The 16,788-nt window shown below is 37.4% G+C and overlaps 2 protein-coding genes across 2 annotated transcripts; one reads left to right on the top strand and one right to left on the bottom strand.

The window, feature by feature from the left end:
- The first annotated feature begins 1,213 nt into the window (after nucleotides 1-1,213).
- Nucleotides 1,214-11,251, top strand: LOC109007250 (DExH-box ATP-dependent RNA helicase DExH17). Its single transcript, XM_035693544.1, has 27 exons — nucleotides 1,214-1,251; nucleotides 2,517-2,607; nucleotides 3,002-3,185; nucleotides 3,443-3,604; nucleotides 3,861-4,098; nucleotides 4,207-4,243; nucleotides 4,320-4,366; nucleotides 4,634-4,671; nucleotides 4,824-4,845; nucleotides 4,975-5,187; nucleotides 5,298-5,454; nucleotides 5,542-5,593; nucleotides 6,275-6,346; nucleotides 6,500-6,549; nucleotides 6,652-6,769; nucleotides 6,859-6,922; nucleotides 6,996-7,079; nucleotides 7,197-7,322; nucleotides 7,413-7,609; nucleotides 7,695-7,883; nucleotides 7,990-8,241; nucleotides 8,333-8,382; nucleotides 8,649-8,666; nucleotides 9,337-9,416; nucleotides 9,493-9,691; nucleotides 9,781-9,818; nucleotides 9,922-11,251. The coding sequence occupies exons 2-27, from the start codon at nucleotides 2,540-2,542 to the stop codon at nucleotides 10,911-10,913; spliced, it is 3,747 nt and encodes a 1,248-aa protein (XP_035549437.1). The 5' UTR covers nucleotides 1,214-1,251; nucleotides 2,517-2,539; the 3' UTR covers nucleotides 10,914-11,251.
- A 1,214-nt stretch (nucleotides 11,252-12,465) lies between these two features.
- On the bottom strand, nucleotides 12,466-16,788 carry LOC109007246 (cysteine-rich receptor-like protein kinase 42). The gene is made up of 6 exons (XM_018986844.2): nucleotides 15,784-16,788; nucleotides 14,977-15,090; nucleotides 14,507-14,857; nucleotides 14,026-14,260; nucleotides 13,408-13,552; nucleotides 12,466-13,287 (listed from the first exon to the last, which is right to left on the bottom strand). Exons 1-6 carry the CDS (start codon nucleotides 16,577-16,579, stop codon nucleotides 12,904-12,906), a joined length of 2,025 nt encoding a protein of 674 aa, XP_018842389.1. The 5' UTR covers nucleotides 16,580-16,788; the 3' UTR covers nucleotides 12,466-12,903.

The raw sequence follows: 16,788 nt of genomic DNA, 5'->3' as shown, positions 1-16,788 counted from the left end.
TGTAAGAGATATTTCTACGTCATAAGAGATGGTTATTAATAAAATTGAGGTACCGTCCATCTTCTTAAAAAAAAAAAGGACCTTTCATTCATACAATTGGCAGTTTGTGATGTGGCTTTAAGCAATGGCAAAAGCCTGTGCTTGTCGTCCTATACTTGGGGATAGAATTGACCATCTATTGATTGGCTCCATTTGGATAATGAAAGTGTTTTATCATTACAATTTTCTCAAAATTTCATAAAAAATATAATAAATAATTCAATTTTTTCAAATCTCAAAACAATAATAGTATTAAAAAATAATATTCTAATAATATTTTATTCAACTTTTAATTTTCATCTCAACTCAATTTATCTAAACTCACTATCCAAACGTCACCTGAGAATTGTTACAGCTAGAGTTAGGCCCCGTTTGGATTCGAAAAATATTTCATCTCATCTCATCTCATCAACTTTTTCAAATTACCACATAAAATATAATAAACAATTCAACTTTTTCAAATCTCAATTCAATTTTTTTAAATCTCAATTTAACTTTTTCAAATTCTAAAACAATAATAATATTAAAAAATAATATTCTCATAATATTTTTTTTTTATTTTTATCTTTCATTTAAAACATCTCATCTCAACTCTAAATTCAAACCGACCCTTAGTTTTCATGGTCTTTTGGATCGATAGCGGGTTAAGTTTGACATCCATTTATTCTCTTGTAGAAGTAACTGTTGTTCTCCCTCACCATCATATTTGCATTTGGCAACTGACTTTTGTCTCAAAAAAAAAAAAACTGACTTTTGTCAATAATTGTTAATTATCATTTTTATTGATAAAATATATCATACATCTTTCCAAAATTCAAATCGGGCCGGAAGTAGAAAATCTAGTTTGGGGGAAGATTTATAAAAATAAATAAATTTAGGGGAGGACAAAATTAATTTTTATGTAATTTACCTTATAAAAAACTCTCCGAAAAATAATTTTTAAGCAATTTGGAAGTAAATCCAAACAAGTTCAAGGTCTCAAAACTAAAAGCAGAATATAGGTTTGTTTTGCTCGGGGCCCCGCGGCACCTGTTTCCACAAACCGTAACCAAGGTTCACACGGCTCATCGTACGTGTAGATACCGGTCCAATTCTCCCGCCAAAAAATAGCCTCTACACGACTATATAAGTGGCTCCGTTTCAACCTTCTTCTGTTTCTGTGCCAAACCCTCTCTACTGCGAGCCTGTGGCTTCAACCTCTCGGTCTCCAAGGTCTCCTCTCATCCCCCTATCTCTCTCTCTCTTTCTCTCTCTCTCTCTCTCTCTCTCTCTCTCTCTCGCTCGCACACTAACAGGCGCGCGTGAACGAGGAAGCGAAATCAATTCTATTTGATGGTTTTGGAATTGAAGAACCGACAATTTCGATTCCTTTTTCTCTTACAAAAGATTCAATTATTATGACTGTATATTATAATCTGAGCTAGTCTTTCTTTTGGCTTCAGAAATTGAGCACGGATCGTTCTGTTGCTGCAATTGTTTCATGCGGATCATTTCAAAATTTAAAAATTATATGACTTCGCCACAATAATAAGAATAATAATAATAATAAACAGCGAGATTTGAGAAGCAGGGGAAAAGTCTCAATCAAATTAGGAAGAAGTTTCAGTCGTTCTATGAGACTTCTGTTTCTGATTGTCATTTTAATTTTCTGGACCATAGCTTAAATGATATCTTGTGTAGATGACTAAGTCAAAGTGGGACATGTCCCTGAGAACTGGTTCCCGTTCTCAGCGATAATTTAGCATGTGTATTTTGAATGATGAAAGCATAATTCTGTTCTCTGGTCATCAACTAAAATCCCACAGAGAACTGGCTTCCATTTTCCAACACCGCTAAAAAACAATCAAAATGGCGACCAGCTTTTGATTGAGTGCTGAAAAGATGTGCCTTTGACACACAAAATCTTGCTCAGATATTTGAAATAAGTATATCTTTAATGATATTTTTGTTAAAGGAGAAATGATTTGAATGATAGTTGGTTCCAGAGTTTGGCTTGTTGAATGGATGAATGAGTTTTCTTCAACTCTTAGCTTCAGCAGAATGGGAAGAGATCTGATATGTTCGTTTTCTGCTTAAGTTGAAATATTGTTTTCCATTGGATCTAAGAGCTAAAAGCACCTTGCTACAGAAATAAGTTGCTCTTTTGTGGGAGATAAAAATTTGAAAAAAAAACTCTGTTTGATTGTTTGATAGTAAAAGGTATTAGCAGGACTAGTTGTTTGATAGGATTCAGTTTTTTATGTTGTTGAAAAGTCTGGAAATGATCTGTTTTATGAAAAATACGCTTCTTTCAAACATGCTTTTCATTGACACTCAGGTATAGCACTATAATGATGGAAATCCCTCCATCTGGATAAGTGCCTGAACAGTTGGATCCTCATTGTGTTTCATAAATATATTAACTTTGTTATCTTTATTATATATTAATTGATGACATATATCCTGTTTTTAGTTTTCAGGTTATTTGTTTTTCTCAGCTTCTCTAGAAACAAGCAGGATTATGGATTCATATACACTGAAGTCTGTGTTAGATTTGCCTGCACATTTTCGTTCAGCTTTTAATTTCAGGTACATTCTAAGTTTTCTGAAGTTGATCTATAGATTTGAAATTTGGATATTTTTCCTACTTGTATTTCATTAAATTATATTATCCTGTATATAAACCACTGACCATTAGTCATCACCAGGCCAAAATTACTGAAAACAAATTTATCCTTTTCACTTGTAAAAGCTACACATAAATGTAAATCTCCAGCATAAAAAATTCTCTCTCTCTCTCTCTCTCTCTCTCTCCTCTCCAGTCCCCACATATATGTAGACACGTGTGTGTTTTACACATTATTTTGAAGGTGGAATGATCTCAAATGGTTGCTTTCATGGTCTTCATAAGTTTGTTATCTTCCTGCACTTCACATTTTAACCCACGTAGTAGTGACTATAGTTTTGTTTTGTACACATGCAGGTACTTCAATTCACTGCAGAGTGAATGCTTTCCTGTTTGCTTCCACTCCAATGCAAACATGGTTATTTCAGCACCAACTGGAAGTGGTAAAACGGTGCTTTTTGAGCTTTGCATTTTGAGGCTTCTCTCAAAGTTCATCTCTAAAGAGGGAAGGTTCGTCCATTTAAAGGGAACCCTCAAAACAGTAAGTCTCCGGTGCAAGGACACTGTGGAATACATTATTTTAGATCTTCAATGGATGCAGAAAAGTGTAACAATTTTATGACTTTGGCACTTATACCTAACTAGTAATATTATGACTGCAATTAAAAAAGATAAACTCTTCTATTTGACGTTGTTCATGTTATTAAGCTTGGAGTTCAGTATATCTCCACTCAGTTGCAATTTGTTTATTTTACCTAGATTTTTTATGTTTTTTATTTTTTTTGTTGTGCTATGAAGGTCTATATAGCCCCATCTAAGGCCTTAGTTCAAGAGAAGCTCCGTGATTGGAATGAGAAGTTTGGGCCATGGGGGATAACTTGCCTGGAGTTGACAGGTGATAATGAATTCTACAGCGCAAGGAATATACATGAAGCTGATATCATTCTAACCACTCCTGAGGTGAGCATGCATTCCCATTTTGCATGGACATACAAGCTTCAATGCACACAGAGTGCTTGTCTACTTAAAAAAAAATTATGTACAAGTGCTGTCTTGACCCGGCAGAGTTGTATGCATTTGTACATATTAACTATAAAACGAAAATAGATAGATTTACATATTTAAAGTTTCTGATCATACAGCTTGCATTCTTGTATCTTTCTTTTACTGATACTGTAGGAGGATGGCTAAATTAAGTTCTTTTACTTTTGAATAGAAATTTGATGCTGTGACTCGGTATCGTATAAAAGATGGTGGCTTGAGCTTTTTCGGGGATATAGCACTACTACTTATTGATGAAGTTCATCTGTTGAATGATCCACGTGGAGCTACTTTGGAGGCAATAGTTAGTAGAATAAAAATGCTTGCTTGCAAACCTGAGATGAGATCAAGTCCTCTTGCTGATGTCCGATTCCTTGCTGTGTCTGCCACAATTCCAAACATCGAGGACCTTGGTAAATTCTGCAGTTGATATCGATCTTTAAGAGTCAAATATGTTATCATCTTCAAACAACTACAAGTTTAAAAGAATTTAACAATACTATGGATACAACCTGCTGCAGCTGAATGGCTTCAGGTTCCTGCTCAAGGAATCAAAAGGTACCCCAGCCGTTTCTGATGAGTATACTTTAATGCTTCAGCAGTTTATCTCATTTAGCCTTCCATGTTTTGACAGGTTTGGAGAAGAAATGAGGCCTGTAAAGTTGACCACTAAAGTTTTTGGTACATATATATAACTTGAACTTTATATCTAAAATTCATCTTACGGTTTCTTTTATTTTTCTGGCCACTAAGTTTTCCACCCAGTTTATTACTGTTCTTGTAATTCACTCTAAACCAAATCTAGGGCACAGTAAGGATTTGCCTAAATTCGCATCGCATGATATGCTGTGTATGACCATGATACGAATGAAGGTGCTGGAGCATCTTGTGTAAAATATGTCAAAGTCCTCATTGTTTTGATATGTTTTGGCAACTATCTTTTTTCAGGATATACACCAGCCAAAAATGACTTTCTATTTGAAAGGGTAAGGGTTTTGTTGACTGAGGGTATAATTAATATGAAACCATTTTTTTATTCTGTTCTAAGACATATCTTGATTTGGAAATATGAAAGTCCAAAGTCATAATCTAAATTGCTTCTCCTACCTCTGATGATTGTATTTGTTTCGTTATCCAGCGCCTTCAAAACTATGTTTTTGGTAAGTAGATACCATTGCACTAACTTTCTGATAGATTATTCTTTTAATATATTCCCGTATTGTCTTTGATTTTAACACTATTGAACAAAGAATCAAAGAACTGCAAAGATGGTTAAAAATGATTTGCAGATATTCTCATGCAATATTCAAGAGGACATTCGGCACTAGTTTTTTGTTCAACTAGAAAGGGGGCACAAGAAGCAGCACAGCGCCTGTCTCAAACAGTAATGACCTTTGGTCATTCAAATCCATTCATTAAAAGCAAAGAGCAGCAGGAAAGGCTTAGGGAAGCATCTCTATCATGCAGTGACAAACAAATGCAATCTTATATAATTTATGGTGGTATAGAGCAAACTTACTCTGCTATAGAGTACTCTGAAGCTTCGAATTATCACTATGTTCCTGAAGTTGTTCTTAAGTAAACTCCGAAGTACTAAATTGCATGTTTGCAGTTGGTTATCACAATGGTGGGCTTTGCCTGAAGGATCGCAGTCTCATTGAAAGTCTTTTTCTTAAGGGAGACATTCAAGTTATATGCACTACCAATACTCTTGCCCATGGGATCAACCTACCAGCACATACAGTGGTGATAAAATCAACACAACACTTGTATGTCCAACTATTTAGTCATAAGCTTCGTTGTAAATTCCTAATGAATTTTTCATGTTTAATTCGTCAAATCTTGTATTTTTTCAGCAACAAGGAAAAAGGTCTTTACATGGAATATGACCGGTCCACAGTCCTACAGGTGTGGCACTTGTCATAAGCACCTTCCAATGAATGAATGCATTAATACCAGTCTCCTTGTGGGGGAAAAACGGCATGTATATGTTTCATGATAAATTTGTATAACTGCTAATCTCTTGTGCACATTTAAGTGGTTTTATTACTTGTTTATACAATAATGTCATATCTGAATAGAAATTAGCCTAGGAGATGGCATCTGAAAAGATATAGCTTCAGGATCTGCTTCATCAAGACTAATTGACCTTGATTTTTTAATTGCATTGCATAAAAAATCCTCAAACTATTGTGCCAATGTGGTAGTCATGATTTCAATGTTGAATTCAATTTCTTCGGTCAACTTGACCAGAAAAATTTCAGTGGCTGAGCTGAAAATCACAAGTCAGTACATTGTCATCCTTCTTGGAGGACTTTCTATGCTAGTAAGAAGTACTATCTCTGGAAGAAGGATTATTTTCAACTCTAACATGAGAGAAGGTGCAATATCCTCAACAAGTGGACCACGCTGTATACAAGCAAACACTTTGCTTTCATCCTCATATTAACCATATTTAGCCTAAAAGGAAGAAGAGGAGATCTTTAAAAAGTGACAAATTTAATCCTGCCAACATGCATATCTGCATTCATTGTGTTATTGCTAAATGTGAAAAACAATTTGAAGCTAGTCACTTGTCTTGGTGTGCAGATGTGCGGGAGGGCAGGCCGGCCACCTTTTGATGATACAGGAATGGTCATAATAATGACAAGAAGAGAAACTGTGAGACAAACCTTTCTCTGACGTGTCTATGAGTATATTGCTTTATGAATCCCCGGCTATATATTTCTTCGTAGTTATTGAGTCACTCCTGTTTTAGATCAAAGTGTCTTTCTGTTCTGAACTACAGTTTTATGAATTTTTACATGATATCAGGTCCATTTGTATGAGAATCTTTTGAATGGATGTGAAATGGTGGAATCACAGTATGTGGAATTTAATAATTGATTTTGTGCCCTGGGCTGCAGTGAATATTCTGAAAAATTGCGTCCTCTAATCAGGTGGCTCTTGTTGTCTTCTTACTTCAGATTGCTTCCATGTGTGACGGAGCACTTAACTGCCGAGATAGTTCAACTGACTGTCTCTGATATTACAAGGGCAATTGAATGGATGAAGTGCTCATATTTGTATGTTAGAATGAAAAAGGCATGTGCCTCTGCAGATCTCTTTCAAAACATCATCTGGATACTCCTTTTCATCGAAATAATTTTTTGGAACTTTTAATGCAAAAGCAGAATCCTAAGAATTATTTACTTAAACAAGGGACTTCAAGTGAACAGAAAGAAAGGCACATGCAAGGTACTGATAGCATGCACCAGTCTAATATTTGATTTTTCCTCTCTTCTTTGCTTATAAATGTTCTTTTAATCAGAGATATGTGTTCAGAAAGTTAATGAGTTATCGCAACATCAAATGATCTGGACTGATGAAGATGGTTTTCTCTTGAAGCCACTAGGTATCAGTATCATATACCATAAACAATATTTTATAATTTTTATGAATGAAAGTTTAAAACACAATATGCAGACCCCTACAAACTGCAGTTTGTAACCTTTTCTTATTTTTTCTTTAGAGCCTGGAAAGCTGATGACAAAGTACTATTTGAAATTTGAAACAATGAAGCACATTATGCAGGCCCCTGTGAACTGCAGTTTAGAAGATGTACTTCATATCATATGCCGTGCTGAGGAGATTGCTTGTACGTATATATCATGTAAATGATCACCTATCCTTTGGTACATGAGAAATCCATTGAAGTAGTGATATTTTTATTTGCTGGAATGTGAAGGGATACAGCTCAGACGCAATGAGAAGAAACTTCTAAATGACATCAACACTGATAAAGATGGCAGGCTTCGCTTTCACATCCTTGGCGATAAAGGAAAACGGAAAAAGCGTATTCAAACTAGAGAAGAAAAAATATTTGTTTTGGCAAATGATTGCTTGACTGGCGATCCTTCAGTCCATGATTTATCCTTGACCCAGGTTTCATTTCCTCATAAATAATGTTGTATTCAGATGTTCTAGATACTTTATATATGAGATTACAGATTTGGTCTCTGTGCCATAGGATACAAATTCTATATGTTCAAATGGGTGTAGAATTGCTAAGTGCATGAAAGAGTATTTCATACACAAGAAGAATTATAAAGGAGCCTTGAATTCAACAGTTTCAGCAAAATCATTTAATCAAAAACTTTGGGATGATAGTCCATACTTGCTGAAACAATTGCCAGGCATTGGAATGGTGACTGCGAAGGTTTTCTCTATTAACTTCTTTTATTATATCTGGTTACATATTGCTTTCAAAATCTGGGCTAGTAAAATATCTCCTTTATGCACTTCCCTCCTAATGCTATTTTCAGGCTCTACATTCAATGGGAATTAAATCATTTGAGACACTAGCTACAGCAGATCCGAGAAGGATAGAGATAGTCACTGGTCGAAAATTCCCATTTGGGAACCATATTAAGGATTCTTTACTTTCACTACCTCCAAAAGTCGATATGAAGATTGAAGATATCAAGTGCCCCAGACAGGGAAAGTCCAAGCTGGTAGTAACATTGACTAGGCCATCACAATCAGTGCAATCAACAAAACGGCATTATGCTGACATGGTATGATATCTGGAATCTTATAAGGCATGATATTCACGAATGTTGGTTGTAATGCAACACAAATGTGCTATTTATGGACTCATTTCTGCAGATTATAGGTTCAGAAGAGGACAACTTAATTCTCTTTCATGAGAAAATAAGGTGGTAGTCTTTTTTTTTTTCTCTACATTCAATCACTAGAAAAATTTGGATGGTAGTGCAAACATAGTACCAAGGGGTGTCTACTAAAGCAAATTCTGACATCACACATACATCCATTTCCTTTGGCTGGAAAACTTTTTGATTGCCTACACAGATTTGGCTGTTCTACATAGTGACCTCTTGGTATTATGGTTAGCTCTCTATTCTACCCCTTGTTCCTCAGCCATCCACCTATTATTAACTCTTTATCTTTATTGTTGCAACAGAGTGGATGAGTTCCCCAGGTATGGAAACGTAAACTTGTGGTTCACTTATTTGTTTAATAACTCAGTAACATGTTGAAGCATTCCTATAAGGTATCAGTTCTACGTAAAATGATTGTATTAATGAAATATTCTACATGGACCCAAGGTTTGAGATATGGAGACCTGGGAAAGCAATTATTGACATGAATTTTTAGATTTCTTTTAATTTTCATCAGGATATTGAACGTTTTAAACTGGTAAAACTGCAATTGTTATAATGTTAACAGCAACTATTACTATTTAAACTTACAAAGTCTCGATACTGTTGCTTAATAATGAAGAAGGATAAAGCCATTAAAAGTGGAATATACCTTTCTCCCTCCAACTAACAACATTTTGCACTTTGCACCCCAAATATCAGAATATATTGCATCTTTAAACTGTCAAAACTAACAGTAACATCTTGTCCAATTCTAGTCGTTAAGATAAACGAGAAATAGGTAACATGACACAGACTTGACGATTAGATCTTTGCATATTGCAACCTTTTGATGGTTTGAAGGTGAATGGTCATTTTTATTGTTTGAGGGTGCACATTGTAGCTTGAGTTACAGTTCAATGGAAGAATTACCTTTCCGATTTCTGTCAGGGAGAATGTTTAGTCAAATACCCATGTTATGCACTGCCATATTCTGATATTTAATTGCAGCCCATATAGTGCGACAATTCTGCTGTCAAACCCCCAGGGAAAGCTGACTATTAAGGCTGATCTTATTTTTGAAGAATACAGTAAGGCTCCTGCGATGATATGTGCAACATTTTTTCATGACTGTGTCTATATTCATTTTGTACAATATTCATGCAGTTGGCATTGATCTCCGCCAAAAACTTCTATTGATGAAAGAGAGCAATATAAGCCTGAATCGCAAACAGAGAAATAAGCAGACTTCAACTTTTCTTCCAACGGAGGATGTGTGTGTCATAGATGACGATGAAACTACATCTGGAGTTTCAGCCAAAGAGCTTCATAATTCCGCCAACTCTAAAAGGGAAAATGATTCCATGTAAGTATCCTGTCTACTGTTTTTTGAATCTCATTGCCGGGTCATGCAGATTTGGCTTTTAATAGTTACACTGGTATTTTTTGTTCCAGGCCCAGTTTCAACCTCATAGATGAAGAGATGGGAGAAGGTATACCACAAAAAGGAAAAGAAAAATCCTAGACGTTTGTTAAGGTGTACCATCTTTCTTCCCTTTCAGTTACCACGTCTACCAATCATATATATCACTGCAGGTGAGACTGATGTTGAACTTCAAGAAGACGAATGCAAAATCATCACTGAACAAACAGTATTTGACCATATTCGCGAAAAGGCCAAAAAGTTTCCTGTCTTGGCTGCATCAAGTAATAATGCCTGTTCTCCATCATCAGAGGCCCTGCCTCTTACAAGAAAACGCACGCTCGGGCAGCTGCTTGAACTCCACAGAGAAGTAGAAGTTCTGGAGGAGACAGGCAGAAACAAGATTCCAATACAGGGCGTGGCCAATCCATCTTCAGAATCCAGAGAGGTAGAACATAATGGAATTAATACTAACAAATGTATAACTCCAAAGCCCCAAGTTACTGCCAGAAGCTTGGGTGCCGCGATCGAAGGTTGGCTTCCTCCAGAACCGGAACAGGGGACATTCAAGACTTTAACTGAGCAGTCGATATTTGATCACATATCGAAAAAATCTAAGAATTTTCCAGTGATCAATAAATCAAAGACCATAATTTCTGAACCGTCACTCTGGACGCAGGAACACTCCGAGGATCGAGATGAGTTCGGTAGTGCTGCTTCTGAAACATTGAAGGATATGAATTCAGATAAAGTCTTGAAAGATACAATAGTCATTTCAGATTTTGAACCCAGGGAGGTGAAAAAAGATGCATACGTTTCCAAGGAAAGCACAAAAGTCAAACACAATTTATTTACTGGAAGCTCATCTGGCACATTTGGGTTACTGAATATTCCTCCCAGAGCTTCAAGCAGCAATGGTGATCTATCATCTATTAAAATGCTATCTTTTGATATTTCCATGTTGAAGAACAATGAGCAGATGGCAGACCCAGTGAGCTCCACGAAAAGTAGCAGGAAGCAGCAACACTCTCCAAGAGAGTCTAAAAAACAGCAGTGTTCTCCAAGTGAACCCAGAAGGCAGTTCTGCTCGTCGGAAACAGCTAGCGAAACCAGAGAAGCAGATTCATATCTTGGGTTTAAGAGTGTCTTTTCATTTCTCCACTGATACTTCTTTCGCCAGCGAATTAAAGGATCGTGCGATCAGAGTCTTTTAAATTTGATTCAATCGCATCAGTTTCTAACTAGAGATGGTACGTATATTTTCCAGAACCCGATCCGATAATTCATCTAATCAATGATCAACATTTGAAATATGATCTAGTGTCAAGTTTTGTGAATCAGAAATCTTGTTCGAACGGACGCCACGCCCTCTAGGTTCGAGATACTATTATAGCAATTAGCAACCTCACTCTGGAAGTAGTACTACTAGAATTTGGATTTGATCACTTTCGCTTGCATGAGTCTATTCCAACGCGAGTTAAGAAGATAATTTCAGACGGTACACATCCCAAACACATTTAGATGGGAAGTCTTCGAACAAAACATAGCCGAATAATTATTTGAGTAGAACTGTACGTGCCACGTATGCACAAATATTATATATATTGAAAAGTAGTCTCATTTTATCAGTATTTTGTTTCAATTTAGATTTTAAATTTCAAGTTTTAAAATTTTTACAATTTTCTGTAACTGACACATAAACACGTAAAGTTATGTAAATAAAATTGTAAGTATTGATAATATTTTTTATTATTTATTTAAAAATCCAATAAAAGAAGTAAAAACAATGAATAGATTTTGGTTATGAAAGGAAAACTTATAAAATCCTGGATGCTTAGCCAACTCATATAAAATCCATTGTTACTATATAATAATTTTTACATTAACAAAGGGAATCGGGAAAATTAATCTTGCTTTGCTCTGACTTCACGAAGCACCTTGTGGTCCTTGTTTGATTGAAGAGATCTTGTAAGGGAAAAGCCGGTGGCCTCGTGGCTGGCTTCCTTTGGAAAACGCAGCATCGGGAATATCCGATGAAGATCAACGAAGAAATCAGCATTGTGGTGGAAGCTGAGTTGTCTATTACATACTTTGTCACTCGAGTTTTGCATAAAATGAAGGGAAGGAAGGGCGTCATGACATGTAAAAGAGCAACAGAACATGAAATGGGTGGATTTCAATTTGTTTCGGATCGTAAAGGACAAAAGGGTCTCTCTCAATTCTCCATTATGTACTTTTCTCGACCCCTCCTTCCCCCCTATCATTAGAAGAAGCTATGCATATGCTGTTTATGTGTTTGTTATAACTCATTAATGTGAGGTTGGAGTCATTTGCTTTCTTCGTTTTCCTTGTCTTCTTGCAGTTCAATATCATATAAATGCTTGGGCCCGAGTAAAGCAAGTTTTAGCCACGTCCACTAACTGATGGTCCCGATAACATGAACGACAGGGACAACATTTACGGCAGATATTTAAGCCCCCCTATCAAATCAGCACCACCTGTACGTCCCATGTCCACATGAATGAATCGCATTGCTAACTGATACTGGCATGTCCCTGCCCGGTTCCATGAATGATTTGTCCCTACCTACCTAACTACCGTATGCTGCACTATTTAATTCTGGATGGGCTCTTAACATAACATCAAATACGTTTTAGATTCGGAAAGTAGAGAGTGATATATTTCACCACAATGAAAAAAGTGACCAATACAGGACAAACAAAAGCAATATATTTAGGTTTTTATGCATTGAAACAAACCGACATGTCAACTTGTGTATGCATTGAGCAAGTGGGGTACAAGAAACTACCCTGCTTGTTCAACTTTTGAGGCTTGTGAATCAAGCATTCAAGTGTTGGAAGAAGGCCAGAGAGCAAAAATATGTTAGCAAACTCCCTGAACTTGTTCCACCCTGAATACAAAAATAACCACAAAAAATAAATGACCTGAACTTGCTTGGCTCTTTACTATTGAAGTTCCAAATTAGCAAACAACTATACCATCTGTAGCATCTCCTTACTCAATGTAAGTGCCAGGTGATCGATCATAGCCTTGTTGCTTAAAGGGTGCTTTGCTGTATAGAATCAAGCAAGACTTCAAACTTACAGATGTGAGTTTGATAATTTCGCATTGCTATACTTACATTAGCATTTTCATTAGAAATTTCGCTCGGATTTACTTCTGCAGGACTTCGATAGCCCATCTGAACTGTCGTTACTAGAGGACTCTGAAGTGTAGGATGCCTCAATCTTTGTTGCCGAATGTGACTCTAAGCTGTTCATGTTATAGGACTTCATGGAGCTGGTTGACTCTAGCACATTGGTACTCAGGAAAGGAGGTTGGTTTGGTATAGGAATCTCACATTGTCCATTAGTTAGTAGCTGAATTACCTCTTCCATTGATGGTCTCAAAGCAACTGAAGCTTGTGCGCACAAAAGCCCAATTTGAAGCACATCCAATGCCTCTTTTACAGGAAATTTATCTCTCAGGCGAGGGTCAACAGCTTCAGCCAATTTATTTGCTCTGTAGAGTTTCCATACCTGAGATAAAAATGGAATATACCAACACAAGCAAACAGCTTAAGAGATAGAATGGACCTCATCTTCTTTAGCTCTATGTGGAGAATGAATATATAACGTTGACACGGATGCAAGTCTTACTGTTTGTAGAAGAGAACTAGAGTCCTCAATGAAGGCATTGTTCCTCCTACCGCTTACAATCTCAAGGACCAGCACTCCAAAACTAAAAACATCTGCTTTCTCTGTGAGTTGTCCTCGAACAAGATACTCAGGAGCCATGTAACCTCTGTTCCACCAAAAGATAAGCAAGTTTAGAAAGGAGAAGACAATTGAGGCAAGGAATGTTGTTCAGGGACAGTAAGGTGGGAAACCATTGACAAGTAACAGTTGTAACAGGTTGAAACAATGCTGTATTTCTTTCCTCTCTCTCTCTCTCTCTCTCTCTCTCTCTATATATATATATATATATATGTATGTATGTATGAATGAATGTATGTGTACAAGAATTAACCTCGACTGCAATGGAAAAGACATTTGAATCAGGGAATGCATGCCTTCATGGTGTAAAGAAAAACGTGTGAGAGATATACTGATGATGATGATAATAATAATACACTAGCATATTATGTTCAATAAATAAATCTCATATTATAAATTACAAAATCGTGTAATGCTTGAACATTAATAAATTTCAGCATAAAAGCATGATCCTAGACGAAGGAACTGAAACACCAAACTTAAATAACCTTTTATACTTACAGTGTCCCAGCAACGCCAGTACTGAGATGAGTTTGATCAGGGGCAAAACATCGAGCAAGGCCAAAGTCGGCGATTTTTGGAGTGAGATTTTCATCCAGTAGAACATTGCTGCTTTTTATATCCCTGTGAATTATCCTTACTTTAGTACCTCCATGAAGATATGCAAGCCCTTCAGCTGTTCCAACAATGATATCAAAACGCTGCTTCCAATTTAGAATCTGGGCTTTATTCTTATCTGCAAAGGAGGAAGAGTCATAGAGATGATCACCACTGTGAAATCGCGGTCCTACTCCCCCCACCCCCATTTCTCAGCTTCTATGTTTTCAATTGCAAAATATATGTTACAAATTCAGGAATGACTTAAATCCAGCTGTGTAACAAGCATATTCATGTCCAAACATTGTTTTCCCCCAAGGTCAGGGTAATACCAATTTAACAGTATGGAACGCCAATTTCAGGACTATAAAGAGGGGAAAATTACCAAAAATGAACTGATCGAGACCCCTGTTTGGCACATACTCATAAACCAGGAGGCTCTCAGGGCCTTCAATGCTGCAACCCAAAAGTTTCACAAGATTCTTGTGATGAACTCCAGTGATTAAATTTACTTCATTGAAAAATTCATCCACCCATTGCCTGGTATTGAATATCAATCTCTTAACAGCAACGGTTTTCCCATTTGGAAGAGTCCCCTTGTATACAGAACCAGCTCCTCCTTGGCCTATTTTCTTCGAGGGATTAAAGTAGTCTGTTGCCTTCTCAAGAGTTTCATATTTGAAGTTCAAATCACACTTGTTAATACTAGTCGAGATTTTTCCCAGACTGCTGCGCTCTGAAACACAAGAAAAGAGTAACGATTTAGAAAACTAGTGCATTATAAGTCCCTATAGAAGCTATTGTAATGCATGAGAAACCACCATGATTCTTGTTTCAATCATAACAACATCTCACCTTCATTGATCCGTAATAATCTTGCATAGCTTGCATATGTGACAAACAGAAAAAGCATTAAGAAGGCTGCTGCCGATAAAACAATGGCTACGATGACTCCTGTTCGAGAAGACCCTGGATAACATCAAACACAGAGAGGAAGCAATTAGTCAACATTATCAACTTTTCAGAGAATATCAAATAGCACCATACATCGGAGAAAATGACATAAATTGAGGAAGTTTTGGAAATAAAAAAAGAAGGCAATGAAACTGCCGGAGTAGGGAGTAGGGAGTAGACAGTAAAGAAACGAAACCCCAACTTTCAATTTGGCTGCTGAGAAATTGATGGAAAAGAATAGAAACCTTTCAGTCTGAACCCCTTCTCGGCGTAACCATTTGAGACCCGAGAAATTAAAATATGTACACAAATGAGACTAATCAAGCACTTTCCACGCTGGGTTGCTTAGATAATCACATTCAAAAACTTCGGTCTTGACGAAAGGTTAATCACTTTCAGTTCCCAGAAGGGGTTAGATAATCACTTTGGAAGTTGCTAGATAATCGCTTTCAGTTCCCAGAAAGGTTAAAGTGAAAAGCACTACAAATTGGGGAGGGGACGTAATCAAATACCCCGGATTATTACCCAGAAGAACTGGTCTCGATTGGGACTCCCATAATAGCTTATATAACTCAGATCCCCCGTACCTATTACGGGTGTCTAGATATACTCTCGCGCAACACAAACAAAAACTCAATCTTTATTCACAATTTTATTCCACAAACTCTAATAAATCACAACTTCCAAAAAGAACGAAAAGGAAATTACCGTGAGCACCATTCTCTGCTTCTCCCTTATCATTGTAAAACTTCTCAGTCGAATACCTCAAATAACACCCAGCATTCAGCCCTCTCCCTTCCCTCCTAGGCGCGCACCTTCTCACCGCCTTCCCCGCCTTCTCCAAGCACTCTCTGCATCCCTCGCTCCCAACACTCTTCCAACACTGCGCCAACGCAAACACTCCATCCACTTCCGCCAAGCCAAACCCTTTGTTTGCCACGGCAGCCCTCGTAACGTTCCCAATCACAAACCCAACAGTCCTAACAAACTCGAACCTAGCGACTCCATCCCCCACCATACCATTTTTTGCGCTACAGTTCACGTTGTCGATTAAAGGGTTGGTAGCTTCATGGTAGAAGCTGTAGTTATCGTAGCGCAGGAAGCAGCCATCGAGGTAAATGCGAGCTGAGATGGAGGGAAGGCAGCGAGGAAGATTGGTGCGGCTTGCCGCATAGCAAAGGAGGCAGTCAGTGTGGGAAAGGTCTTGGAAGCATTGAGCTAGGCCGTACATGGGCGGAGTGAAGTTGACAAAGTGGGTGCCCCAGTGTTTGGTGGTGATGAGCTGGGATAGGCTCTCCATTTCTTTGACAAAGGTAGGGATGAAGTTGGTGACTGGTGGGGACTTGAAGGCGCCACAGTAGAGTCCGGACTGAGATATCCGGGGATCGGAGAGGGAGAGAGAGAACAGCAAGAAGAAGGTGAAGAAGAAGAAGACCCACGTTAGATTTTTGCAGCTTGGGAGCAAACAATGCTCGAAATTCATTGTGTTTATCGTCAAGATCATGCGGCTTCGTAATCCGCAGATCAGCAACAATAAGCTTACTGGCTATGGAAGCGAAATTATGAAGTCGAAATGAACAGCTCACATGGGGTAGGCTTCTACTTCTTTTCTCGTTAAGTTCTATGATGTTTTCCCCTTTTCCTTGTACATCATTACTCTTAAGCGTTTTGTGCTTCTTTTATGGAGGAGGTGCAGAGGTCTACATCGTAGAT

The sequence above is a fragment of the Juglans regia genome, chromosome 1 (genome assembly GCF_001411555.2).
Source record: "Juglans regia cultivar Chandler chromosome 1, Walnut 2.0, whole genome shotgun sequence".
NCBI lineage: Eukaryota > Viridiplantae > Streptophyta > Magnoliopsida > Fagales > Juglandaceae > Juglans > Juglans regia.
This window is presented reverse-complemented; position numbering and strand designations above follow the sequence as displayed.

What these genes read in the sequence shown, in the direction of transcription:
- LOC109007246 (XM_018986844.2), bottom strand. Translation starts at nt 16,579, where the DNA reads ATGATCTTGACGATAAACACAATGAATTTCGAGCATTGTTTGCTCCCA. An exon ending in TCTCGATCAGTTCATTTTTG is followed by an intron (nt 14,261 to 14,506) that starts GTAATTTTCCCC and finishes CCTCCTTTGCAG; the next exon opens with ATAAGAATAAAGCCCAGATT. An exon ending in ACTGGCGTTGCTGGGACACT is followed by an intron (nt 13,553 to 14,025) that starts GTAAGTATAAAA and finishes TTGGTGGAACAG; the next exon opens with AGGTTACATGGCTCCTGAGT.
- LOC109007250 (XM_035693544.1), top strand. Translation starts at nt 2,540, where the DNA reads ATGGATTCATATACACTGAAGTCTGTGTTAGATTTGCCTGCACATTTT. An exon ending in CGTTCAGCTTTTAATTTCAG is followed by an intron (nt 2,608 to 3,001) that starts GTACATTCTAAG and finishes GTACACATGCAG; the next exon opens with GTACTTCAATTCACTGCAGA. An exon ending in ATCTTATATAATTTATGGTG is followed by an intron (nt 5,188 to 5,297) that starts GTATAGAGCAAA and finishes GCATGTTTGCAG; the next exon opens with TTGGTTATCACAATGGTGGG.